At 39.5% G+C, this 27,019-nt stretch overlaps 1 protein-coding gene across 2 annotated transcripts in view; it reads right to left on the bottom strand.

Moving 5' to 3' along the window:
• The window catches only part of wu:fb95e10 (mucin-2), a 42,615-nt gene extending 16,981 nt beyond the window's left edge, over nt 1–25,634 (bottom strand). For both annotated transcript variants that reach the window (XM_047359998.1, XM_047359999.1), the window contains exons 1-3: nt 25,344–25,634; nt 1,439–2,169; nt 30–117 (exon numbers count right to left, since the gene is read on the bottom strand). In XM_047359998.1, the coding sequence (XP_047215954.1) occupies nt 30–117; nt 1,439–2,063 (713 nt within the window). In that variant the 5' untranslated portion in view covers nt 2,064–2,169; nt 25,344–25,634. The remainder of the gene's footprint in view (nt 1–29; nt 118–1,438; nt 2,170–25,343) is intronic.
• Nucleotides 25,635–27,019: the final 1,385 nt, after the last annotated feature.

Raw genomic sequence — 27,019 nt, 5'->3', positions numbered from 1 at the left:
AATAGTGTTGGAACCATTTTTAAGCCTACCTGGTTGTTTTGGAAACTGGGGGTTTGTCCGCCTTGGATGAGTCAACAGAGCTATTCTTGGTTGGAGCTGCGGAAGCAGGTTTGGAAACTGGAGGAGAGAAGATTGAGAAATAAATGTTGCAAGGACATCATTCAATAATGTAGTCCAGACTTAAATAGTTGTTTAAGTCACAGATTTAAGTCAGGGTTATAAACTGTGTTAGAGCAATCTACGGCAAAGCCTTTATAATAGCTCAGAAACAGCCACCTTGACATGTGTAATAAACATGAGAAATCCATGCAGTGAGTAGATATTGTATAACTGCATATCAGTAAACACTTGTTTTCAAAAGGTGAACCTAATTATACTTTGTGCCTTGCAAAAGTCATCATACCCCTTAAATGTTTCACATTAAAGTCATGTCACAACCACAGAGCTCAATGCATTTTATTGGAATCTTATCTAAATGACCAATAAAAGCAGCACACAGCTGACATTTTTTCCAAATGAAAATCTGAAAAGTTTATCAGATAATTGGAATGGTCCAACGGGGTCATTACTTTGTAAAACTATCTATTGTTGTGGTTATAGCTGTTGGCTTTTAAAAAGGTATAGCTTGTCTTTTCCAGCTTTACACATCTACAAGATGAATGTTTGGCTTTATCTTCTTGATAAAGCGGCTCAAGCTTAGTCAGAATGGATAGAGAGCATCTGTAAACATAACTTTTCTTATCTTGCCACTGATTCTCAATTAGATTCAGGTCTGAACTTTGACTGGACCATTCTAAACATGAATATACTCTGATCCAAACTATTTCACTGTAGCTCTGGCTGTATGTTTAGGCCCATTGTCCTGCTGGAAGGTCAACTTTTGCTCCAGTATGAAGTATTTTGCAGGCTCATACAGGTCTCTTTCAGGACGGCCCTGCACTGAACTCCAATCATCTTACCATCAACTCTGCCCCGTTTCCCCACAGCACAATGCTGCCACCACCATTTTTGACTGGGGGCATGGTGTGTTCAGGGATTTTCTGACCATACATTTGCATTAAGGCCTGAAGGTAACATTTCCCCTGTTTGCAGTGTCCCCTGGCAAACTTTAAGAGGTAGTTATTATGCTTTTCTTCTTGCCACTCCTCCACAGAGGACAGATCTGTGGTGAGAACAAGTAATAGTTGTCCTGTTTATCCCACTTAAGCTGAGGAGTTGACAGAGTACACACTGGTGGATTCTATTCACCGAGTAGGTGACTCCTCAAGGTAACTGGTTACACTACATTTTATTAAGGGTTATCAGAATAATATATCCAACATTGTGTAGGTCATTCACATAAAATCGCAATAAAATTCCTTGGCTGTAATGTTCATTTGCAAGCCACTGCAACTTAAAAAAACCTACAAGACGGAATCAGTGAAGGAATATAACCAACCTGGAGGCTTTTTTGCAGCCACAGCAGTGCTGGATTTGACACCATTAGAAGTAATGGATGGAGTCTTTTTGGTTGCTGGTGCTCCCGCTGTTGACTTTGCATTGTTGGTGGTAGAGGGGGTCCCTGGAGCCTTTTTCTCTCCAACTTTAGTAGTGGTCTTGGAAGCTGGTGCACCTGCTGTCCCAGTTGGTTTTTTGATGGAAGCAGAGGTTGGGGTGCCCTTTTTTTCTGCAGCAGGTGTGGTCTTCTTAACTACACCATTAGTCTGAGGCTTAGACGAGCCATTTGACAGCCGACTCTGGGATGGGTTTGAACGTGGGCCAGATGGAGCCTTGGATGAGCTTGTGGTGCTGGGTTTTGTCTTAGGAGCAGCCTTGTTGGTAGCCTTGGCTTTAGTGTCACCAGAGGCCTTGGTGCCAGTCTTGGCAGCTGGGGTTTCCTTGCCCTGGTTTGCCTGTGGCTCCACTTCCCCCTTATCTCCAGCAGAATGCTGTGGCATCTCCTCAGCTGGAACGGATACAAGGTCGGGCTCCTGCCCTGCAGGTGGTGCTGCCTCATTTGCTGGATTAGAGTCCAATGTTTCCATTGGCTCCAGTGCTGCCGTGGCAACCCCATCCGGCTTCATCTCCCCTTTGAATGATAGTGTTTCGTCTCTGTAGGGCAAGACTGGCTGATTTAAATCTCAGAGGATGACAATCGCTCAAGACTTTCAGAAGACCGCGATGATTAATCTGGAGGGACAGAGAATAGAGAAAGCTCCGTTAAGCACCGACAAGACCCGGCATGAAACACTGCTCTGTCTCTGTCAGAAGAAAGTGAAGGAATGCTTCAGGAATCAGATAAGGTAGAAGTTTCCACTTTAACTGCCACACACAAAAATCTAATCACATTATACATATCTATATCTCTCTCTAGATCTAGATCTACATATTTATACATCTCTCCTATTTGTAGAATCAAAACAACATCTCCAGTAAAACCCACAAAACAATAAAAAGATTAGAAAACACTAAAGGGCAACAAGTCTTCTGGAGAACACAACAAGCCTCTTCTACAAATTGTCCACATTCAGCTCAGTGCCAACTGGACTGAGTACCAAACAACCCCCGTGTGTGCTGCCTAAAAAGCTCAGCGACACACTTGGCAAAATTAGATGTTATTGGTTGGGTTTTCTTTTCTTGAACAAAATGGAACAGGAGTCACTATGAAACAGTTTTCTAGGATTACAGTGCCTGAAAACTACTCACACCCCATTCATTTGTTCACAATTTGTCAAGCAATATGCAAACACCAATGTATTTTATAATAAGAAGCTGCAAACAGGCCAATGGTAACTCATGAGGGAGAAAATGCTGACAAGACAACAGTTAGTCATGCACTCCACAAATCTGGCCATCAGAAAGACTGGCAAGAATAAAGTCGTTGTTGAAAAAAGTCAAAAGTAATCTCAAGCAGTTCACCACAAGCTACATAGAAGACATGGCAAACATGTGGAAAAGGGTCATTTGGTCAGATCACACTGAGGTTTTTGGTCTACATGCAAAACACCAACACTCCCCATCAACCTCAACAAAAACAAAATGGTCGTGGCAGCATCATGCTGTGAGGATGCTTTTATTCAGGAGAGTTGATGGGAAATGGATGGAGCCAAATACCGGGTTCTATCTCTCACAGATGCTCTACATCCAGTTGGGCTTGAGCCTTTTTGCAAAGGAGGAACTGGCCAAACCTTAAGTCTCCACGTGTGTGAAGCTACTAGAGATAGACCCGATAAGCAGCAAAAAAAAATCAAGCATTGACTCAGGGGGACTGAATACAAGTGTACACCACACTTTTCAGCTTTGTATCTGGAAGACATTTTGAAAATCATGTATCACTTTTCTTTCACAACACAATAATGTGCTACTAGTGTTGATATCTTACATACAATTCTGATAAAGTAGTTTTTGGTTTGAATGTGGCAAAATGTGAAAAACGTTCAGAGGGTATGAAAAAATTAAATTCTATTCACTTTTATTTACATTGTGCCAATTCACAACACGTTATCTCAAGGCACTTTACAAAGTTGATTCAGTCTAATCACACAGATTGCAAGTTAGGTACATACATTCCAATTAATCCTAACTATCAAACAGTGCAGTCAGATTATTATTTAAATTGGTTAAAAGGTTTTTCTATCTAAGGAAACCCAGCAGATTCCATCGAGTCAGTGATTTGCATCCTTCACTAGCCACAAGGGCTAATTTTCATCTGTAGTCCTGTGGCTGGTTGATCGTAAAAACACAAATGACAAGCACATGGACACACATTTACAAGAGCAGGACATAACATCTACCAAATGTAATAAGGTTACTTACTATTAAAACAGGTTGGGGATTATAAGAACATGTTATTAAAAAAAAATTCAATTAAGAAAATTTTATATTTATTTCATAAAAACATCTTAATTTAAATCATGAGTGCAATTTTGATTATTCAAAAGCCACTGCTAAAGGCCGCTAAAATATGCAGTGATGACATGTTCCTTAATTTTAATGGTAATGTGTTCCAAGAGTGCGATGCACGAACAGAAAGGCAGCTTGACCAAAAGAGCTTTTCCTAAATGGTACGTTATGGTGCGTTCACACCGAATGCGGATTCTGCGAATATTTCGCGTCATGTGTGTGCTTTTGCCCACTTGACATTCCGCGTGAACGCCACGTTGGCATTAGGCAACAAGCGGCAACACTTTGCCGCGTCATCAAATAGGAGGAGCTTCCATCTGCTGCTTGCTGGTTTCAACTGAACATGCTGGACATGGATTTCGCGGATAATCACGGTGTTTTACCTGTGGAGAGCTGAAAAACGCCACCGACGTCCCTAGGTTCACCAGATTCTTCGGGAACAGTTCAGAGATTACCACCACCTATTCCAGGAGCTGCGTCTGGATGACGGTTGATTTCAGCGGTACTATCCAGGACCCAGTTCAAAGATCTGCTGCCCCGTGTTGGGAGACGAATCGGCCTCCGGGACACCAACTACCGGCGACCGCTGTGAAGCCAGCCCGAAGCCGGACACTCGAGCTCCGTGGAGCCAGCGGCATCCAGCCCACGGCCGATCCGAGTCAGGCACCCAGATTTTGGCTAGCTGCTCTCTGTTGCTCCCTCTTCTGACGCGCGGTGGTTCACTAGGGACCGTCAATAAGTTTCCGAACCAAACAATCGTGGAAAATCTGAGTGCCTGAATTGGATCAACCGTGAGCTAGATGCCGCCAACTCAACGGAACTTGAACATCCAACTTCAAACCAACTTCACCGCGGTTTACCTGCGCTGTATCCCCGCTGCTGAACGCCTGTCCATCTGTCTTCGGTGAGTAAATAAATCTCAGCTCAATAAAAAAACAGCCGATTTTTAATGTCCACATCTCCTAAATATAAGATATTTGTGCCTAAACATAACCAGGCCAGGTCCTTTCTGTACTTGTCTCGGTAAAAGTAATTAGTTGAGTCATACAACTCTGGCATGCCGCACACCGCCACTATGATCTGGTCCTCCATCTTCACTGACAACCGCTTCTTTCCCCCTTTTGGTCCTTCACCCTACGTCACTGCCACATCCAGTCCCTGATTAGTTGATGCAATGAGAATTTAGGAAAAAGATTTTTCACTCCTTTCGCAGAAACCGCGTTCGGTGTGAACGCACCATTACAGTCTCACCTTTTAGCTTCCCGTTCTTCACCCAAATGAAAGACTGGCGTGATTACTTCCGTTTTCCATGCTGTAGGAAAAACTCCTTCATTAATTAAACAATTTATAATTTTACAGATGGATAGAATTGAAGCATTTTTATTTGTTTTAGAAATAGTGTCTATACTAAAAGATATTTTTAGTCTTTGATGATTTTAAACATGAATTTACTGTTTCTATTTTAGAGCATGTCACTTCATTGATGTTCAGTGGTGCCCCAGAGTATTTCTTTAATTACTCATTTTCCTAATTGAATCGATAAAATACTGACTGAAGGGATTGGCAATTACACCAGCATCGTCATATGATTTATAATCGATAAGTTTCATTTATTTAATTTTTTTTATTATTGATTTTCCTGTTAAATTCTTTAGGTTCTGCCAGATCTCTTTAGCAATTCCTTTGGAGTTGTTAATAACATCAATAAAAAAGTTGCTTTTGCCTTTCTAAGCTCTTTTGCGACTTTATTTCTTAGTGTAGTGAATACACATCTGTCATGTTCCTTTTTACTCTTAAGTACCATCTTAAGAGTGATCTCTTTGTTTCATAAGTGACCATATCTTTTCATTTAACCATGGTAGATTCTGTCCATGATCTGGTTTGCATTTGACCTCTCGTGAAACTATTTATTAGTTGCTTTAGATTGTGCCATAAAGGAGCTACAACTATTCTCCTTGAAATGTTGGCACCAATCTGTTCCACAGATTGCATTTTCAAGGTTTTATAACTGAGTATAGGGACTTTTAATTGTTTATTCCATGTGAGAAATGGAATCTGGTTTGGTGAGTTTTCTTATAAACAGTATCATATTATGGTCTGACATCCCTGTGGTCAAACTGTAGATTTTATTTATTCATTGAGATCCGTTTGTAAAAAGCAAGTCAATTAATGTTACTGAAGCATTTGTAATCCTGGTTGGTCCTTCTATTATCTGTTTAAAAAAAATATTTGACTAATATTTTTTTAGTTCCTTCTTCTTATCTTTATTGTTCCAATTTATGTTAAAATCTCCCATTAATATGACTTCATTGTTCATGTCACACTGTCGGAGTAACACATTTAATTTATCGTAGAAGTAACATTTTGCATTTGGAGGTCTATATATCCTGATCAGAGTGAAAGACATCTGTTCTGACAGAATTATTTTTATGACAATACATAGTGGGCAGGCGCTTGCATTGATTCTGCCGCAATCCCTCATGTAGCAATGTACATCATGAGCATGTAGCGACAGTGGAGAGGAAAACCCCCTTTTAAACAGGAAGAAATCTCCAGCAGAACCAGAACCGGGCTCAGTGTGAGCGGCCATCGCCCACGACCAACTAGGGGTTTGAGAGAACAAAGCAGAGACACAAAAGAACACAGAAGCACTGATGCTGGAGCACTTTCTATGGGAAAGAAAAGTGAAAAATTAATGGTTGTAGCTCCTTTAGTGGCTTCGTTGAAGAGAGAAAGACAGCTAAACAGATGAACTCTAAGCCAGTTTTCAAGTCTAGAGTATGAAAGAGAGCACATACAGTTAGTCACAGTAGAAGCTCAGCCAGTAGCTATGTCTAGGAGAGAGACTGGGAAAACTGGGAGCTGGTTCCACAGGAGAGGAGCCTGATAATTAAAGGATCTGCCTCCCATTCTACTTCTAGAGACTCTAGGAACCACCAGTAAACCTGCAGTCTGAGAACAAAGTGCTCTGTTAGGAACATATGGACCAATCAGATCTCTGATGTATGATCATTAAGGGCTTTATATGTGAGGAGGAGAATTTTACTTCTATACTTTTATAAAGCCACTGTATATAGGTAAAGTGAGTGAAAGAATTGGGGGCAAACTGCACACACAACAAATACATTAAAGTGGTTGGAAATAGAAATGCAAAGTGAGATGAGGGAAAGTCTCAGATCTATCTGCTAACTGGGTCAAAAATGTACTATATACCAAATAACCCAAAAGAGAGCAACCAATTGCTGCATACACTGATATTACATCAGAGATTTAATACCCCAGCTGCTTCAAGAAAAGCATATAGGGGAACTAAGGGGTAACAGGAAACTGGCTCGTCGAACTTTACAAACAGATTGAGCACCCGGCTGTGCAGGAAGTTAAGCAGTGAGACAAATACTCAGGCAATCCAGAGGCCAGCAAAGAGGAAGACACTTGGCCTGGGGAGCATGGGAACAGAATGGAAGGTGGGAGAGACAGAGGGGCAATGAGACGAGGAAAAAACAAGACATAAAATGAGCTCACTGTTGGGTGCCATTTACTTGTCCGACTTTAAAATCCAGACATTGCTATTCATCCTAGTTTCCACCGCCCTAAACGTATGCACAGACTCACTTCTATTTGTAGACAAGGACAGACATCATCTTTATTCCGCCTGCCTCTTAGAAACACTCCCTGCATACACGTCTTCATGTTTTTGTCCCTCCTTAATCCTTTTCTACTCATCACCAGACCCAATGTCACACATCCAAAGACCCTCCTTCATCAACCTCAACTGATCCTCCCTTTCTCCTAACCGTGTTCCCCTCCTTGGTTTCCTTCCTCCCCCACTGCTTCGGCTTTGCCTCCATCTCTCTGTTCTCTGTTTGCCATCGCGCAGATGGCTGGAGCAGCTGAGCAGGGCCAGAGGGGGAACGGACGAAACCGAGGAGGAAAAAAAAAAAGTGTCCATGTATCCTGAAAACCATACAAGATCAGATACATGCAGCTAGTGCAACAGGCTGTAACCAAAGCACTGACTGGTAGCTGCTAAAAGTGACTCATGCTAAATTATTTCCACTTTTGAGTTAGAACTATGTGCGCTGTACTTTGTTGATCTTCCCTCTTCTTTCACCTAAATATATGTAATAAAGTTATGAGTTTTAAGTGGTATTCCATGATAATTATATGCTGAAACATCAAAAGCCACTAAAGCTTTAGTTAATAAAATGACACCAGCAAAACTCTTAATTAAAGCGCTTCAAAGCTTTATTCAGACTCCAGCATACCCATCAACACTATGACTTAACTCAACCACAGATTGAACTAGGAAATAAAACCATGTCCAAGCCCAATTCCCTCCTCTCTCTTTAAAACTGGTCAGCACCCGATCTTCCCACAGCAGGAGAAAGCATGTGGCCTCACTATTCATTACTCTACTCCTCTGCAAAGTAGCAAACACACTCTGTGTGTGTTTGAAAGTAATAAATTCTGAAAGCATATGGATAGCCAGAAGAACATTTCTGGTTCCATTGCAAGTCTCCAGACAGCTGTAAGATTGCATTTCTCTTTGGCTCTGTGGGTTGTACACCCAGAACCACGTCATCAGGATAATCAGTCAGAGACAGAGACGGGCTTTAAAACCAGGCAAGAATCCACATTTCTGCTCTTTCTTCTCCACAAAAACTAAAGAAGACTGAACATTCAATATTTATACACTACAGAAACTCAAAGGAGGCCAAATAAACTGAGCTGATATTTAAGAACTACTGTGTAGGTTCTTGTCAAGTAAATTTCCCAAAGAGGCGTTTTGGTTAATATTTACTGAGCTGACATGTTAGGACTATCATACTCCATTTACTCCATTTTAGGTCCATCCATTTCTTTAATTGTAATGTTATTTTCCTAATTCAAGCTGAAGTCCAAGTTGAAACATTTTTGGCCCAAAAATGCAGTTTTTCCCTAATTAGATCCATTTGCAGTGCTGGTCAGAGGTCAGCAAACAATCAAAGATGGATGTCAAGGGTTTGTTTTTTATGATGCATTTAATCTCATCTTTATTTCAAGGTGAACTCATTGTACAACATACAGATTCAATGAATTTTAAAAACTGAACTGGGCACACAAATTTGAACTGGATTTTCTGTAACCCACGCAAGGTGAAAACTATACATACAGACCTAAATATATACATATACCCCCACTAATATTTGGATTAGCAACTTGAACCTTGACCACATCCATCAGACAGCTTCTGACATAAGTCTGGGTGGAATTTGACCACTATTCTTGGCAGAACTGGTAGAACTCCAACTTTAAATTGGTCAGTTTTCTGTTAAGGAGCCGGCTTTAAAGTGCCATCAATAAATGGTCCAGAAGCTTAATTTTAGACTGCTAAATCCATTCCAAAACCATTAATTATAATAATGACCTGCAATCACCATCCTGTTGGAACACCCAACTGTGTCCAAGTTTCAACCATTTAGCTGTTGAGTTTAGATGAAGTTGAAGAATTTAAATGTTACTCATTTCTCCACTTCCACCTGATGTTGGAAATCCACCAATACCACTAACAGCAAAACACACCCTCATTGTGATATTCCCAGCCGCATTCTCGACAACGTTCGTAGGTTTGAAAGCCTCACATCGATTCCCCCAAACATACTTCTTATGCTGCAAAATTCAGTTAACATGTTAATGTTAAATTCACTTTACTGTGAACAATGACACCGGTGTTCCAACTTCCAATATATTCCATTTCACCATAGGCTTGTGGTGTTTCTTTAGTGATCCCTGAACATCCTAACCTTGAACTAGGTATTTCAACTGGACATTCATCTCAAACAGGTTGACACTAAGCTTTAGTAATAGCCCTAACTTCAATCCTGTATGTATTATGCTTAAAAGCTGAGTCTGTGCCAGGAAACCAACCAATCTGAAAGACCTCTACCATTTTGGTTGTGAAGTTAAATATCCTGTCGATATTAAGCCAGGACTTTGCCAGTGGTAACAAAACGTTATTAGTTTCTCTGGAACTTGCTTCGGCAGACGTATTTAAATGTACGCGGGGATGTATGTGTATATTCGAGCTTGCATGCATTGTATTTGATCCTTTGTATATTTTCTGTAATTCTCAAACACACTAAAACTTGCATGTAAAATCAATTTTTTTTAAAGAAATATGTTGTAGCTTGCCTTTTAAAAAAAGAACGATTGAAATACACTGTTAAAAACCCAAAATGAAAATGAAGTTTATGCCGATGATGATTGTATATAAACTTCTGAGCGCCACTGTATACCGAGGGATGTAGTCAACTGTAAATAAGTTCAACTCGGCTGTAGATTTAAGGACATGTTTTTAAGCCATTTGATCCCATTTTAATCTTCACTTTATGGTTACCTGAAATACTAAACACATTCCAGTAAAATGTTACAATCTCCAGCTGATTTCCAGTTTACAAACTTTAATAGTGCATCCGTTTTTAAACAGCTGTTCTTGGGGTGATTTTGGAAGAAACGTCTTCCTGACCCGTCTTTCACACTGACGACAGAATCAAAGTGTGGGGCAAAGCTTTTGCTCTTTCTGAGCAGCCTTACTGCATCAACTATAAAATAAATGTTACCTGGTTCACCGAAACCTGAACTGTCGGTTGTCCAGTTGATTTTGAAGGGAAACAATGGAATTAAAATAATTAGTTTATTATGAACAAACTTGATATTTATTTGGAGCATTTCTTAGCAGCACTGTACTCTACAAAATCACTGGAAAACCCATACTTGCTGCAGAAAAACAATTTATAGCCCAGGAGATAAAACACAAGCTGGCACTGTCAACACACAAGGGACAGTGCAGTCAACGACCCAAGACATAATGTGTCAAGACTTGAAACAGACGGTTTTTCAGCCTCATTAAGTTCTAATTAAAAATGTTTAAATTTAGTAAGGCTTGTCCGCCTTTAAGAAATTAATAGTCTGGATGGAAAAGGTTTCTACCATATTCAGTTCCACATTCATGAAGGAGATACACAACACAGTAAGATTCAACACCAAAACCAAGGGGTTAAGAGAAATGATTTCAATTCAGCTAACAGGTAAATAGATGTTCACAAATCAATCAAGCTTACAAAACAGGTTACAATGATAGACTGGAAAGTTAGTCCCAGACTCTGAATGAAGTGGCTCTGCAGTGAGCGGTATCGGCAGCCAGCCATGGTACCTCAAGGCGACAGTGAGTCGGGGCCTATCAGTCAGTTTGAAAAAGACTGTATGTATGAAAAAGCAAAGTGTGTTCTGCAATCTACATGGAGTGACTGACAAGATAAGATTTATTTGCATTCACTATGGAAAAACTGCACCTGGCTAACCATTAGCCTCTGTTAGCATCTCCCACAAATCTTTCTTGAGGCACTACACTATTCTCACAGTTTAATCTAAATTGTTTTTGACCAACCCTACTTCAAAATCTATACTACTTGCACCAATCAAAGTTGAACAGGATAATTATACACTGAACAAAGATTCTTTAGGACGATTCTATTTGAGAAAAAAACAAAAAACGTTGGCATTTGTAATGCTTTTTGGCAACAGAGGACCCATATAAAACATGTCCCATTCACTTTCACAAGCATAAATGTAGCGATATATGGATTTAGTCAAACTTGGACTGGAATATTCCACACTGATTACCGGCCTACCACCATAAAGTATCTCAATAACTATAAGTTGTCTTAAATTCTGTTTAAATTATGATGCCAAGAAAACAACTGAAAGCCTTTAAAGTCTGGGATCATTTTAAGATTTAGAGAAAAGAAAGTACAGCAGAGTTTATGTACTGCAAAACTGAATTAGCATTCCATAACACCACATCTTGGATCCTGCAACACTTGACCAGGCAACATCCGCTGCAGTAGCGGATCCCCCAGCCTCCAAGTTGTGCGTTTATTATCAACTCGCGAAAGAGCACCAGAAAGATGCATTTTACTGACAGGATGCTTCCATAAAACAACAGAAGGAGAACACTGGCATGCGCAGGGAAACTGAAAGTGAGTTTTGATCTGTAAAAGGCAGTTTTTATAACGCCTGAAATAAAATTTGCCGTTTCCCTTTTTGATAAAAAACAAGAAGTGTGTAACTTGGAACTTCAGTACACTACAAGGGTTCCATTTTATTTGGATAACATTAAGCACCAAGCAGAACTTTGTGGCTGATTTCCAATCCTAGGTTCTGTAAAGCTTTGACCTGCTGAAACCGATATTAGCCACTATAGATTCGTCTTTCATTAACACTTAGCTATCAGCCATATGTTTTAACATTTTAAAAACAAAGACAAAATTACAATCCAGTTGACATTTTAAACATTAGGATCTTATACCAACTGAAAGAAACTCATGGGCCAGAAAATGCAGATCCTTACCTCAACATTAATATTTTGGAACAGCTGTCAACATTTCCAAACGCAGACTTGCATAAACATTTTTAAACAACTCACCAATACTAAAATTACGTGTTCACTCAACAGCAGGGCCCCCACTGAAGACTTCTGCTGTTACCATGACCCGTTATCTCATATACGGAGCATTCACTGATTGGAAAAGATCAAGTTTTTGAGCCTTTCATCAATCAACACTAATCTGTGAACATTGGAATCAACTGTTAAGTCAATTTCTCACCACATCGCCAGTATTTTAGACAAAGCTGTATTATCAACATAACAAAATAATTCAATAAATTAAACAAAAATCAGAAAGATGTGGCTTGTCATATCCATTTATTTCTGATTGACTTTTCTAAACAATAAATATGCAGTTTTCATTTCCATATCCTGTTTGTTGTTAAGTTAGTAAAACTGTTTGCTGGCCTTGTTTTTAGGTTGTGTGCTTACAGCTTCCAAGCAACATCCCACTCCGAATTCCCTGCAAGCCTCAATAGTGAGTTAAACAGTAACAGAGAGCAAACGAAACCCACACAATTACTAAGCTATGCAAACAATAAAGCTGTTGTTATAACACAGAAATCAGGAAGGATGCAAAAGATCAAGGACTCCAATTCTTCCCAACATGTGACTCTGTGCAAAAGTTCTCATCACTAGGCCAGCAATTGTCTATATGTTCTGTCACAACTGCTTTAACTGCCTCAGGCTCTAAGCTAATGATTGGCACTACAACTGTGCAAGGTGAGATCATCTTCCAAGGCATTATCCTATCCTAATACCCCCCCTGGGACATAAACAAAGTGTATTTATGCTCCCACTTAGGTGAGTATCCCTGCTGCACAACATTGTTTAGGTCAATACTGTCAGTAACTGGAAGGCATACAAGTCTTCTGAGAGATATCAGCCTCTCTAATTGTCTAGACACAGAAAGATGCAGTTCTTCAATAATAAGATCATCAGCATATTTAAATAGCAAACCGGCACTTTGACCCACTTTGTGTATCGTATAAAAAGTACTCTGTGCATGCAAAGGCTCTAAGTGATTAATACAGCCAGTGGTTAAAATAGAAGTACTGCCAAAAGGACAAGAGAAATTTAGATTTTCTTTTAAATAAATACAATAAGACACCTGAGACTGATAAAAATGAATAGCTTGCAGTGCAGCTAATAGAGAAATCCTAATTGAATATCACATCTGTTTAACAGTTTCACATCTGGCTACATATGCCATCAGTTTTAAAAAAAAAAAACTCTTGCTTTATCTTATAAGAGGGTCTACATCAAAGTCAACCAACTGATCATGAGCATGTATGAATTGTTATTTGGAAAAAGACTGAATTCTGCTTTCACACACAACTGTGTGCACACAGACAGATACATTCACTGAGCACTTCTTTCCCCGGGGCCTGCTCTAAATAAGGGAGCGATTGTGGGGGAAAGAAGCGGTGCTGATCCTGTTGGGGGTGGGGCATGACAGACTCCAGAAAAGATGTGAAACAAAAAGGCAGTGAGTTATAGATGATGCAAACCTCCATTTATGGAATTCTGGAATGGCAAAAGATTGACTGAATAATTACATACTGCAGAAATGGATTAGACCAGAAACGTGGACTGGTGTTTGTAGGTCCAATCCTATTTTCCCCAAGCTGTTTTTAAAAAGCATGTGGTGACCTTTGGCCCTGTAATTGGCATCTTTTTTGTCACTACAAGGAGCATACACAAAACACTAAGTTGACCTGTTTGCTTTTTGACCCCTATTTGCTCTCCATGCTTAAGATGGCACAATGCATCTTCCTTTGTGGAGCAAAACCTGTTGGAGGCAATATACTTTTTAAAAACTTGACCCAATATTAGACTTTGTGCTTCATCCTATGGCATTAGATGTCTCAGTAGGTACAAACTAGTCCCTTCTACCAACACAAACCTGCAGTGCTGCTTAAATAATTTACAGACGTCTTGCTTACAGCACCACTCAACATCAGTAAATGGGCTAAAACAAAGTGCTTTGGAACTGACGTAGTTTTTCCTTCTTGACCAAAGAAGGTAGAATGTGCCCATGCATCACTCCTCCTCTTTGCATTCTACAAAGAGGAGAAGGTCATATTTAAGATGTCATTTGCTGAAAGAGAGCCTCCTATTGTCCATTCAGCCTACTCCATATTACAACAGTCGTCTCAGTCAATTCTGCAGCCCCTTCAAGGCTACTTGGACTCACGGATTCCATTTATTCAAAGAGGCTCTGAAATGGATATTTTACTAAAACAATGTAAATAGTCATCGACTTGATTTTATTTACCACTTTTTCAATCAAAAAAAGTAAGACCCTCAAAAATGAGCAGATTATCCAACTTTTCCATTATCTTAACCAGCTGTCCAACACAAGTGAAATGATGTAATCTGCATTTTAAACACTTAATGTGATATAATACAGTCTGTGGGATTTTTTTTGAAAAAAAAAAAAAAAGTGAGTGGTGAGAGAGAAAAAACATTTTAATAGAAAATGAGCATACCTCTGTTGTTTCAACCGGAGCCAATAAATATTCAAGACAGTTGCAGAGTAAATTGTACACAAAACCACACTTCATTTCAAAATATAACAAGGTGCACCTTTGTAAATGAAGGCAGTGTTTAGAATCAGGCACTTTGCACATGTTTCTAAGGGAAATGAATGGAACAGATTCAGTGATGCACCAAAGCTGAATTTTTCATTTAGTCTAAGCTAAATGTTGACAACACCAGCAACAGACTCACAGCTGCAACCGTCCCGGTTCTATTAACAGAAATATGTCAAGAATAAAAGTGATAGCCAGTGTATCCTTGTAACTTTAAATAGTTAAACTCATAAGGCTTTCTTAAAATGACTCGTTTTTTGGAGTTATTTCACAGACTTAGTACTGCAAAGCCTTTTAAAAATAACTTTGCTCTGCCATCAAGCACCACTACTGCAGCCAATGAGCTCATCACCCTCACATTTGGTACTGCAATTTTTGTAACAATAAGTGATGTTTCTGTACTTTTTATTATTTGAACACATCAATTGCCTTTACAGTGGTGTGCCTTTAACATTCCATATAAGGAAACACTCCTTTGAAGGCTTGAAAGGAGTTCAGTTTAAACTGCGACAACAAAAGAAGAAATTCAGTGGTCTCTTTACCTTCAACGAACTTGGGAGTCCAGGAATCAAGAGCTTTTTTTCTCCAAAGTAAACAAATACATGTGCCTAAATTTGGTGATTCTGCTTGATAAATATATATTTTGGCTAAAATCAGCAACGTCAAGGAGTGTATCTTTTGGATGTAGGACTAAGTTGAGATTTCAAACACGTTTGCCATCATAACCTTCCTGGGGTTTCAAGTCATTTTTTTCCAGTAGTGTGGACCATAAAGCAGCACGGTGCTGCCTCTTCCCAGCTTGATGGTGTACAGTGCTGGTCAGCTGGCTGAAAGAAACCTCCTTACACTTTTACTTTGCTTACCACAAAGACAAATGCAGCTGTTTGAAAGTATTTCTGGTCCCAGAAAAAAACTCAAGGACAGTCATGTGTGTAACTAAAGGAGAGCCGCCCATCACTCGTAAAAAGGCTCAATTTTAAAACTACAGCTGGCAAGCTTCAAGCTGCATGTAGTAGCAGACAGCTGGCTGACTACCTGAGCAGAAACCCAGACCAGTCAGCCAGCCCAGATGTACTTTAAATACTGCCTGTGAAACTTTTTACACAGCAGAATAACAAAGCACTTAAAAATACCATAAAATTTACAAGGTTCATATTTTACATTTGCTGCCTAAAAAGGGGACATATCTTGCAAAATCCCTTTTTTTAGCTTTTAAACACATTTGTTGTGTATTGGGAGTCTCTGAAAGTCTAGAAAATTTGAATTTAATCACTTCCGATCGTTCAATGATATATTTAGATGCTTTCTGGGTTATTTTTGGTCAGGCTGTTCAGATTTTTCCATTTTCTATTACGTTTCATTCTCTATTACATCACAGTGTTTTCTGTGGAACCTCTGAAGATGGTCAGGGACCAATCCAGTGAATCTGCCATTTTTGTTCTTGAAGTATTCATGTAGTTCAAGTTGAAGGATGCCGAAGCAGCAAGCGGAAGAATCTCAAGGTTCTGTTGTCGAGTATATTAACCGACAAGTCTTTACACCGTCCCCCAGGCTCAGAACCTCTTCGGAGTGCCTGATTATATTTTATTTTTCATGGAAACATGCCGACATCAGTGGGGAAAGTCGTCTTAGTTTGCGCGAAGCACTTCAGGGGGGAGTGTTTCAGCAACCTCGGCCAGTATGAAGGAGGATTAGCTGAAAGACTCGTCTGTCTGAGGGGTCAGTTTCTGTCTATGGAAGCGACGGACAGAGCAAAGAGGTAGCTGCATATAACTGTAAAATGTCAGCAAGCTTGATTGTTGAGGCGTTGATATAACTAACAGGCTGTTCTGATAGCACAGCTTCGTGCCTCCTGCTAATGTTAGCGCTGTGCGCTCACTTTTAGCTCCTTAAGGACATCACCTTTTTGTGTGTTTTGAACAACAATATTAAAAACAGTTTTGCAATCTGTTTGGTTGGCTTTTTGCCTTGGGAAATACATGATCCAAATGCATTCAGTGACGTTCTTGATGCTAGCGTTAGCTAACTCATTAACTATGTTGGGGTCTTGTTTAAAAGTTGGGTTCATTCAATTTGTGGTAGCATTAACATTTTAAAATGTATCTTACATGTAGTTTGTGTAAAAATATTGTCAGTAACATTAGTAATGAGATTACAGCTTTTGTTACTACTGTGAATTCCTTTTAAATGAACGCCTTCGTCGTTACAATAACGACGAATTCAAACTAAAGCATTGCAGTTGCACTTTATACAGACCACATCTGAATGATTTAAATAGGAAAAGGAATGATTTAAAAGCATGATATGTCCCCTTTAAGTATATGCATCAAAATTAAAGATTTTTAAGACCACATTATTAAAAATGTAACAAGCAATGTGTTATACAGTGTTAGCTGCAGCTAGAATTATGCTTGTCTGTTGGAAACAAATAGGAATAAGGGCAGGTATGAAATTCTCACAGTAGCCTTGAGGAAAAATAATGCAAAACTCACTGCTTAAAAAAAAAGAAGATTTTAAACATATTCTAATTGGTTTTATTTAAAAGTTCCCAACCAATTTGTAATGAACAAGATGTAGGTTTGTTAGCTATAAACTGTTAAACGGTTAGCTAGTTTTAACACCTTGACCATTGGGTTTTGTTAAAGCCAAATTGGACTTTTCTGTAAGCATTAGAGAAACATATTTCAGCTAGCTGACCAACAGTGTGTAGCAACAGGTGAAGGAGGGGCTGCGCTACATTACTCGGCTGGTGAAAACTATGACGACTTTGGCACTTTTGCTGTCATCTCATTATTGCTAAATACTGCAAGAATAAACTGCGACTTGTTCAAACATTGATGTACAATGATGCCATTAACCGACAGCCAATTCCCAACACAGCTCTCACAACCGGGGGGGATAATAGGCATAAACATCTGGCTCGTTTAATGCTGGCTGTCACCCGAACTCCTGATTGCTTGTAGTTCTGTCAACCAAAGGCAAAGGTGTGTGGAATAAAACAAATCAGAACGAAGAAGAAAATATCATCTACCTCCAATACTTTTACTGAAGAAGCAGGCTGTATGACAGTAACCTATATAACTGCAACATGTAATCAGAGGACCTGGCATTATTCCTATCTGGAGAAAAACATGAAGAGATTACAACATCCTCAGGTGGTTTTTTTCAAAGATATTACCGTTTCATGAAATCGAAAGTTACATCAGTTGTAAATAAATATTAAACAAGCACAGAGCTGTTGTTGCAAAGGGCTAACATTGCTGAATCTGTCATTTATGCTGAGATTAATTGTCCCTCTGTCATTCCTACAAATGTCAAAACCAACACATGGGACACAAACACTCAAATTCTGTACCTCAGAGAACGTTCCCCCCCAGGGATGCGCAGCTTAACAAATGACAGAGCTCGTTAACCCTAGACAAAGAGGGATGCTAATCTTGTACAGTCGGCTTCGGCTGTCCTCTAACTGTGCAGACACAGAGAGGGAAAGAGAGGGAGAGTGTGAGGGAGGAAAAGAAAAGAGGGAACAAGGGAGGTATATGTAGTAACAGAGGACTCAGTATTCCCCAGAACGTAGACAATTCCACAGGGTCCCCTGGCTCTATCTTCCCCCCATAACAATAGAGACAGAGGATAGAGACAGAACAAATCTACAAAACGCAGGCCCGACACAAATGTGAGGGCCCTACTACAGTATGGCTGAGCTCCACCACTTGCAGCAAAGACCAGCAGAGCAGCGCAAAACTCAACTCTGGATATTGATCGCACGGGAGAAAGTAGCCAATCAGGCAAGCAGACACACAGATGGCCAGGACATGGACAGACATAGGCAGAGGAAGTGCATTAGTAAGACAGGTTCCTCTGATGCTGTTAGCTCTCTCCCCTGGGAGATAAAGGAGACCTGGGTGATAAAGGAAACAGTAATGATCAGGTTTTAGGAAGGGACAAAAGAAGATTGGGTGGATGAAGAGACAAGAAGGGATAGTAATATAAAAAAATCCAGCAAGATAAAAGGTAGACTTAGGATCCAGCAAAGTAACTACGGCTAATTTGCAACTTGAAGAGCTGCTGGACCCTCTCCATAATGGGCTGTCTGCCCACAAACAAGCTCCTCTCCGGGGGTAAATGAGATCTGGACAGCCCAGGACCAGGTGGTGGCTTGGATCAATGACACCAGACAGAGCATACAGAGATGGGGAGATGGGCAGAACCGTAGCATCTGGACAGGATGGCAGAATTGCGCCTGAGTGGCTCCAGCGTTCTTACCAGCTTGTGTAGGGTGGCATGGACACCCACGTGCAGGGTACAAGAACAACTGAGTCCATAAGAGGATTATGTTTGAAGTGGAACAAGACACGCTCCAGATGGAACCTGATCTTTCGCAGGATGTCAAACAGGTTGGGCAGTTGACCTGATCAGTGCTTTGTGAACACAGCTTTCTGAGTAGTAAATCACATACCAAACATCTGGCCTTAACGCAAAACAACCTGAGTAAACGCACGCTCTCTAAACACTACCAGGTTTAGCTAACAACAACAATACACTTCAGTGTGGTTGCCGTTACTGAAGGAAGCACCTGTAGCTAACTGTATCAGCGAGGTGTTAAAAAACATGAAACCAGAGAAGGAATGAATGATGCAAGAAGCTATACAAAAGAAAACTGTATTTTGTGGAAAGGCATGTTGGCTATTCATTCAGGTTGCTATAGTAGAAAGCTTGACTTCGGATTTGGTCTTCTCCTGAGGGACCTTTGGTTGATCCGAAAAAGGAGAAACCTGGCTCAGGACATCAATTAATATTGAAAGCAATATTTGAGGTGCTAATAAACATATTTCAAGTGCCATTCATTTATTTGGTGCTAATGATTATTATTTAAACCTTTGGGTGGAATTTATCTGCTCCTTGTGCCCACACTAAGGCATAGATAGGTTTTAGTTAACAATATGCTAAACCTCATAGAGACTGGTGGGCACAATTTGATAAAAGAAAAAAAGAAAATGAGAAACGTGGGGCAATTTTTTTCTAATTTAATGTAAGAGTCTAAATTACTTCGAGAATATAAAGTGAAACTTTTATTTGCAGTTGCTAATGCTAACCCTGCTAATTGCAAGCCCAAGATGCTAAAGACACCTTAAAATGCCAATTCAAGGGTCATTATCTTTGTTTTACAGCAGTAAAACCCTATTTTACCCTTACCCACATTGCTGTGACGTCACAAAACAGAACATGGGGAAATTGGCCATAATTATCTCATTGGTGGGTTCTCACAAATAAATACAATAACCTGTGTGTCATCTCCGATGTTTGGAAACAAGGCACTGCTGCAAATGCAGGCTGAGAAGAGTCTACTGTAATTTGGCCGTATCATGTGAAGAGCTAAAGGTGGCAATAAAATAAGGATGAGCTCAGTTTCATCTGGGAACCAAAAGTGACAACAGCTTTATTACTGGACTCAATAATCACAATCTCCAAGACTGCCCAGGACCAAAAGACTAAGCTCCACAAATGCATTGTGCAGCAAAAGAAAAAAAAAAAACCTCCAGTCCTGCATCCTAGCAACTGATCTGTGAACTTTGTTTCTTATCTATGCTCCCACCAGGGGAATTTAGATTGTCCAAACACAGCAAATTACTGCAGCTGTCGGCAAACACAATCTTGAAACTGCACCAGCAGTTGCCAACTGCATGCGCCGACCACTGTGATACGACCAACCATGGCTACTATCAGAACCAGAAGCACAGACAACAGCGGAGGTTATCTCTCCTTTATCTTCCCTTTGCAAATGCATCAAGGCACTCGCAGCAGTTTCCTTGAGGCTCCTATCACCAGGACAACGGGAGGAAATTCAGCAAAACAGACTGCTTCTGTTGGTGTTTAGATAATCTCAAAACAAGAAACTATTGTGTGGTTTAATGGATTAGAAGAGAGCTTTAGAGGATGGTGGTCATTTCTAAGGATGCCAAGGAGTGCAAGAGTCTTGGGTTAAGGCCAAAAAAATCTCGATGGCCAGAGGCACAGGCTTGGCCTTGTCACTACTGAGTTCAGCGCTGGGGGCAGGGGATTTCATTGTGAGTCACACTCCCTCCAACGCTAGCCATCAGGCTAAAGGAAAGCTGGCACATGGGGCTATTAATGCAGCCATAATCTCCCCTCTCAGAGCAGAGGTCAAAAGGGCATTTGAGGCAAAATTTGTTATTACCATTTAAAATGGCCCAAACATCAGACCTTACAAATAAATTTTATAGGCAGATCACTTTACACAGCACTGAAAAACAAACAAGTCAAAACACTAAAACACAAGTTTTCACATGAGTGAAAAATCAGTGATTACTTTGAATTTGCAAATGACTGATGAGTTTAATCCAAATAGACACAGATTAATCACTTCACATAAAGGGTAACTGCTTCTAATAATGTTAAATCCATCATTCGCTGTTAAATGTCAGATTATAAAGCCAAGACTTACTAAAGTCCAAGCTCATCTTTTAGAGTGACCAATTTATTACTCTGAATTTGTGACAAAACTAAACTACATCATCTTTAACAATGTAATTTTTTTTCACCTTTTGCATGGATATTTACAGTGAACAAGCAGTAATAGAAATACTGTGTTGCCTCCAGCAGCTGCCAGGGGACAGCGCAGAGTGCTTCTAGCCCTTAGTCAGGAAGAATTAAGACATTCAAAGCAAAGCACTTAGTTTATAAAACAGGAGAACAAATCTTTACATTTTGACAACAAATGTTTAACTGGAAAATCAAGAAAACATGTTACAAGTCAAATTATCAACAGGTCATTTCAAAACACAGAGGAAGCAAGAAAAATTCTGCAAACTTCTCTGCAAGCAAAGATCTTCAGCAAACTCCAGAGTGTTTACTGAAGGCCCAGTAGTAATGTGTGCTGAGCCACATATTCCTTTAGAAATAAATAATAAAGCCAAGCATGTTTTAGGTGAGGTGTGACGTTCAATTTCTTTTACCTTCTTAATGCTTATGTGCAACTGTTCTTTTTCAGTAATAAAATATTTTAAATGGTTTAAATGTTCCATTTTTACCAATCCCACTAAATTTGGGTAATTTTTTTTGTTGAACTGCTGAAATTTTACCATGACATATTTACCATATGACTAGGTACTATGTTCATTCAAGTAAATGTGTTGAATTGGAAACAAGAAAATTGAAAACTGATTTTATAGAGCCTATTATTAATGCAAATTGTTTCCTTTTGAATGGAACAATCACATCAGTTTTACTTTTCTTTCTCCTTTAGTTAATGTTAGTGTAGCAAGATACCAACAGGTTGTTGTTCTTGTACTTTTTAATCTAAAATATGGTTTCTGAGTTTGCCCAATAGTGTAAAACTGAGTGTACTTCAGGTTCTATATATCACATTTTTCTTTCCTCCCCAAACAGCCAAACTGGTGTTTTGTGCAGGTATGAAAATGTGGTAGCCTTCTTTTAGCCAGCTGACCAACAGCAATGGCTGGAGGACAATAACAGTATGATGGAAATGTCTTTATGATCCTCAGTATAACCGGTACATGCTTATTGGCATAAATTGGCAAAACTGCATAAATAGATAAAAACTGTTCAAATATTATCTTTGATCTACAAGCTTTGTTATATTTTTCTTTTCTTCTTTCAGAGGAAAACTGATAAAATCTTGACATTACCATGTTTACTCTAAATTAGACCAAAGAAAAGAAATCTATTTGTGAGCTGAGAAGAATTCAATGATGATTCATTTTATTGGTTTTGAACATTACCATCAGGTTACCTAAATGTGAAGCAAGTGATTTATTTTATTTACTTTTACAAGTGAATGCCAACAATCTGTCTAACTGTAGCCGACAACCCCCTTTGCGGTAAACTCCTCTGACACACACAAAGGAGACAAATTGGTCTATCTTGTGTAAAAACACTCCTTACAAGGCAGAAAAGATCCATATAGAATCCATTTAACTAGTGACTTCTTATGGTGTTATGAACACCACCATGAAATGGAGGAATAATATCCCAACATTTGTCTCTTTCTCCCATAGATACCGCAGTGAGCTCAATTTGTTTTAGTTTGCTTTCCAATAAATCCTCTCCACTAACAGAACGCCTCTGGCTTTAATCCACACGCTCCAATTAATAATCTTTCAAAGTCATCCCCAAATAACTTCATTTAAACTGTGTGCCTTTTAATGGCGGCTAAATTTAATTTCACATGATTGCATTAGGCGGCCTGTCTTTCATTTCCCAGCCTCATCCAAGACGCACTATGAGTCAGCCATTTGTTTCTCCATGCTCAGGGGAGTGGTGGGTGGTGGGGTTGGGAGGGGAGAGTCAGGGTTTGGCTCACCCCTGACTTAAGTGTTGGAGAGCCTCCAAGCCCCAGCATGGCAGGCGCCTCAAAAGAGCTCATCTTAGTTGACCTAGGATGCCATTTACTCAGGATGACATCAACATCATGGTGGATCAACGCATATTACTGGCCAACCCAATCTGCCTTCGCCCACGAGGCGTAAAACAATTTTTGCTGTTGTCTGTACTTCCACAAGGGAAGAAAATACAGTTGTGGGCAAAGGATAAAGACTTGGTTTCTCATTTTGCTTTGTGACTTTCATCAGGCTCTTTTCTTCTAGCTTTTGTTCTACTGTAGAAAGAAGTAATATCTCCCTCGTACTCCCTCAGTAGTATGACTGCTGCAAAGTCAGTGACTCCATGCAATCAGCTGGGCTTCCTTAGATGTACTATTTTTTACGGGTTGGCATTATACCATGAACCACATTTGACTGTATTCATGTTGGTCTTGTAATTCCTTTATTTTATGTTTGTTTCAAAAACTGCATCCTCCATCAAAGAACATGCAAAACACATTTCCTCTGTTATGTGTCATCACCCATCTCTACTTTATGTGTATTATAATTATGATTGATTTTGGCTGTATGTAACTGAATTAAAGTCAGTCTGTAAGACTGGATTTTTTATGAACTGGACTGATCTGATATAATATTTCTATATAAAAATCAGAGATGAACCAGTCAGGCTTTTCTTGGTCAGTGCTGATTTCTGGTATTCTTTGAGCTCTGGCCTTTTTGACTGGGTCCAAAGTTTTATTCGGAGGATGTTCTAACACAGAACAACAAATGTGCTGCAGGTCACACCACACAGAAAACACAAAATCAGTTTCGCCCAGAAAAAGACAGTTTTGCAGATCTTTTTAGATATATATAAACAAATGAATACCAATATAATCCAAACATATAAATAGATTAAATTATAAATGGTCTAATGTAATCATAACTATAATATAAAAACAGAGGAGTTTACTGATTTCTCACTTTCTTTTAACCCTTAAAGGCTGACCAGCCAATTATGATTTTATTGCTAGGACTATAACAAAAGAAAAATGTGATGTAGGCTCTTTGACAGAGAAGTTTTTAATCCATGACAGATTGAAAATATTGCAAAATTATCCCTATTTATGCATAAAATTGCATTCTCTACCTTTATCTGAGTTCAAGCTGTTGGTTTTTGTACTAATAGACAGAAAATGATGGCGGTTCTTAATTATGATACAAAGAATGATCAAAACAAAAAATCCTATTTTTTAGGTATTTGATCTGCTGCTCACGATCAGAGCTGATCATAAATGGCTATTCCGATATATAATCAAATTATTGTTCCATCCCTATGATTTATAAATGAATTGGACAAATTTGACTTTTAAAGTCCCTTGAGATGACATCTGCTGTAGCACAATTTTAACAAACTGATTTAAACCACAATGGCTGATCACTTCTAGAGGGGTTGACATTAATCATGCTATTGTATGCTCTCTTTAGAGACATTTCATATTTACTCAGCTTCTTCTTTTCAGCTTCTGGAAAAAGGCAAAGATATGTTCTATTAAGAGAAAATGAAAAAAGACGCGGTCTGCTTGTTCATCTGCATCCCTCGCTTCTCCCACTACTTTTGCCCATCACAGAACAATGGGAATCCGCGATGAAGGATGGAGGAGGGGAGACAAGAAGAGGGAAAGGGGGAAAAAGTTTAGAGTGAAAAGGCGGACAAAATGGCCACATAAGGAGGGAACATGTTTTCAACATAAGAACAAGTACACGTTAAAACGATTTAATTGGTTGCATCAGTTTGTGGCTAACAGGTCTGCTGGGCACTTCAACGACCATGCAGCCTGGCTGCCACCGCCCCACTACAGGAGTCACCGAAACAGAGCAGCTCATCACACAAAGATGAAATGACATCCAAAATAAAGCTTATATACGTTTTATTTTACGCGTTTAACATAGATGCGCATTAAAAAAAATCAGCAACGGTAACTCAGATGCTTTGTAAGGGGCTAAAATGTAAACGGGTAATGGCGCAAACGTCTTCAACGGTCCTGGTTGTAACTAACTTTAGTTTGCTAGCTAAAGCTGAAAGAATCTGGGACTTACCGGTTAGTGCAGCTGCAAGCTAGCAAAATCCTCTCCAGCTACGCCCAGTCAGTGTTAGCCAGTCCGCCTCACGAGCCAAAAAGTGGGGATGGAAATGTAAAATAAAGCTGGAATGAAAGTAGGACGATACGGGGACTAGAAGTCAAGTCGAACCGAGCCAACGGGCAATGAACTTGAGAGTCGCTAGCGCCGTTTTCTCACAAGTGATGCATGCACCCTTGAAGAAAGGAGGAGAATGACGGTTGGCTTCACTACTCACTCACTCACAATACTAGAGCCGGCGAACGGAGGGATGGACAGGTGGAGGAGATGCTGCTGCTTTCACGTGCTGCTTGGAAATTTTGGTCATTGTGGAGCCAATAGTGAAATATATATATATTTTTTTAAATAGCAAATTCTCTGCAAGTTCTGTAAACCGATTAGTGTTGAAATTCAGTGGCATCTCATGAATAGTGTTATATAGATGCGGACAAATGTGCTGGCTCTTCCGGTAAAGATGTGTAAAAAGCCTTAAAATAAATCAATATTTTATTGCAATAGCATCATCGCACATTGAAACGTTTTAGGAATATCCCATATTGATTTATTCAAAGGGAGATACATAATAAAAAATATTTTTACATGTAATAAAATAATATCTCTCACAAACCCTTTAAAATAAATGTGACGGTAGTGTTTTAAAATTTATAGGTTATTTTTTCGTTTTTCCTGTGGTATAAATATGATGTGACAAAGAGGCACATTTCTTTGAGCCCTTGGTCGCTATATTTATCTCATCGTATAGAGTGAGCAGGATGGTAAGGGAGGTAAAAAAAAAAAAAAAAAAACACTGTTAGAGAACTTTAGCAAAGAGTGACATCTTGGGATCACTAAGTCTCCATAAAAACCAAGCACAGGTGTCAAACTCCATTCCTCAAGGGCCGGCATCCTGCAACTTTTAGATGTGTCTCTCCGTCAAAACAACTGAAACACGTAATTAGGTTGTTAGCAGGACTCTGTACAACTTGAGTGCTTAGGAGGTGATTCAGTCCTTTGTTTCAGGTGTGTTGGACTTTGGACACATCAAGAAGTTCTAGGACACCGGCCCTCGAGGACTGGAACTTGACAGCCCTGCTAGACTCTCTATGTACATACAGGTCCTTCTCAAAATATTAGCATATTGTGATAAAGTTCATTATTTTCCATAATGTCATGATGAAAATTTAACATCCATATATTTTAGATTCATTGCACACTAACTGAAATATTTCAGGTCTTTTATTGTCTTAATACGGATGATTTTGGCATACAGCTCATGAAAACCCAAAATTCCTATCTCACAAAATTAGCATATTTCATCCGACCAATAAAAGAAAAGTGTTTTTAATACAAAAAACGTCAATCTTCAAATAATCATGTACAGTTATGCACTCAATACTTGGTCGGGAATCCTTTTACAGAAATGACTGCTTCAATGCGGTGTGGCATGGAGGCAATCAGCCTGTGGCACTGCTGAGGTCTTATGGAGGCCCAGGATGCTTCGATAGCGGCCTTTAGCTCATCCAGAGTGTTGGGTCTTGAGTCTCTCAACGTTCTCTTCACAATATCCCACAGATTCTCTTTGGGGTTCAGGTCAGGAGAGTTGGCAGGCCAATTGAACACAGTGATACCATGGTCAGTAAACCATTTACCAGTGG

This window comes from Girardinichthys multiradiatus, chromosome Y (genome assembly GCF_021462225.1).
Source record: "Girardinichthys multiradiatus isolate DD_20200921_A chromosome Y, DD_fGirMul_XY1, whole genome shotgun sequence".
In the NCBI taxonomy this organism is placed as follows: domain Eukaryota; kingdom Metazoa; phylum Chordata; class Actinopteri; order Cyprinodontiformes; family Goodeidae; genus Girardinichthys; species Girardinichthys multiradiatus.
The sequence above is the reverse complement of the archived record's forward strand: the minus strand, read 5'-3'. Positions and strand labels throughout refer to the sequence as shown.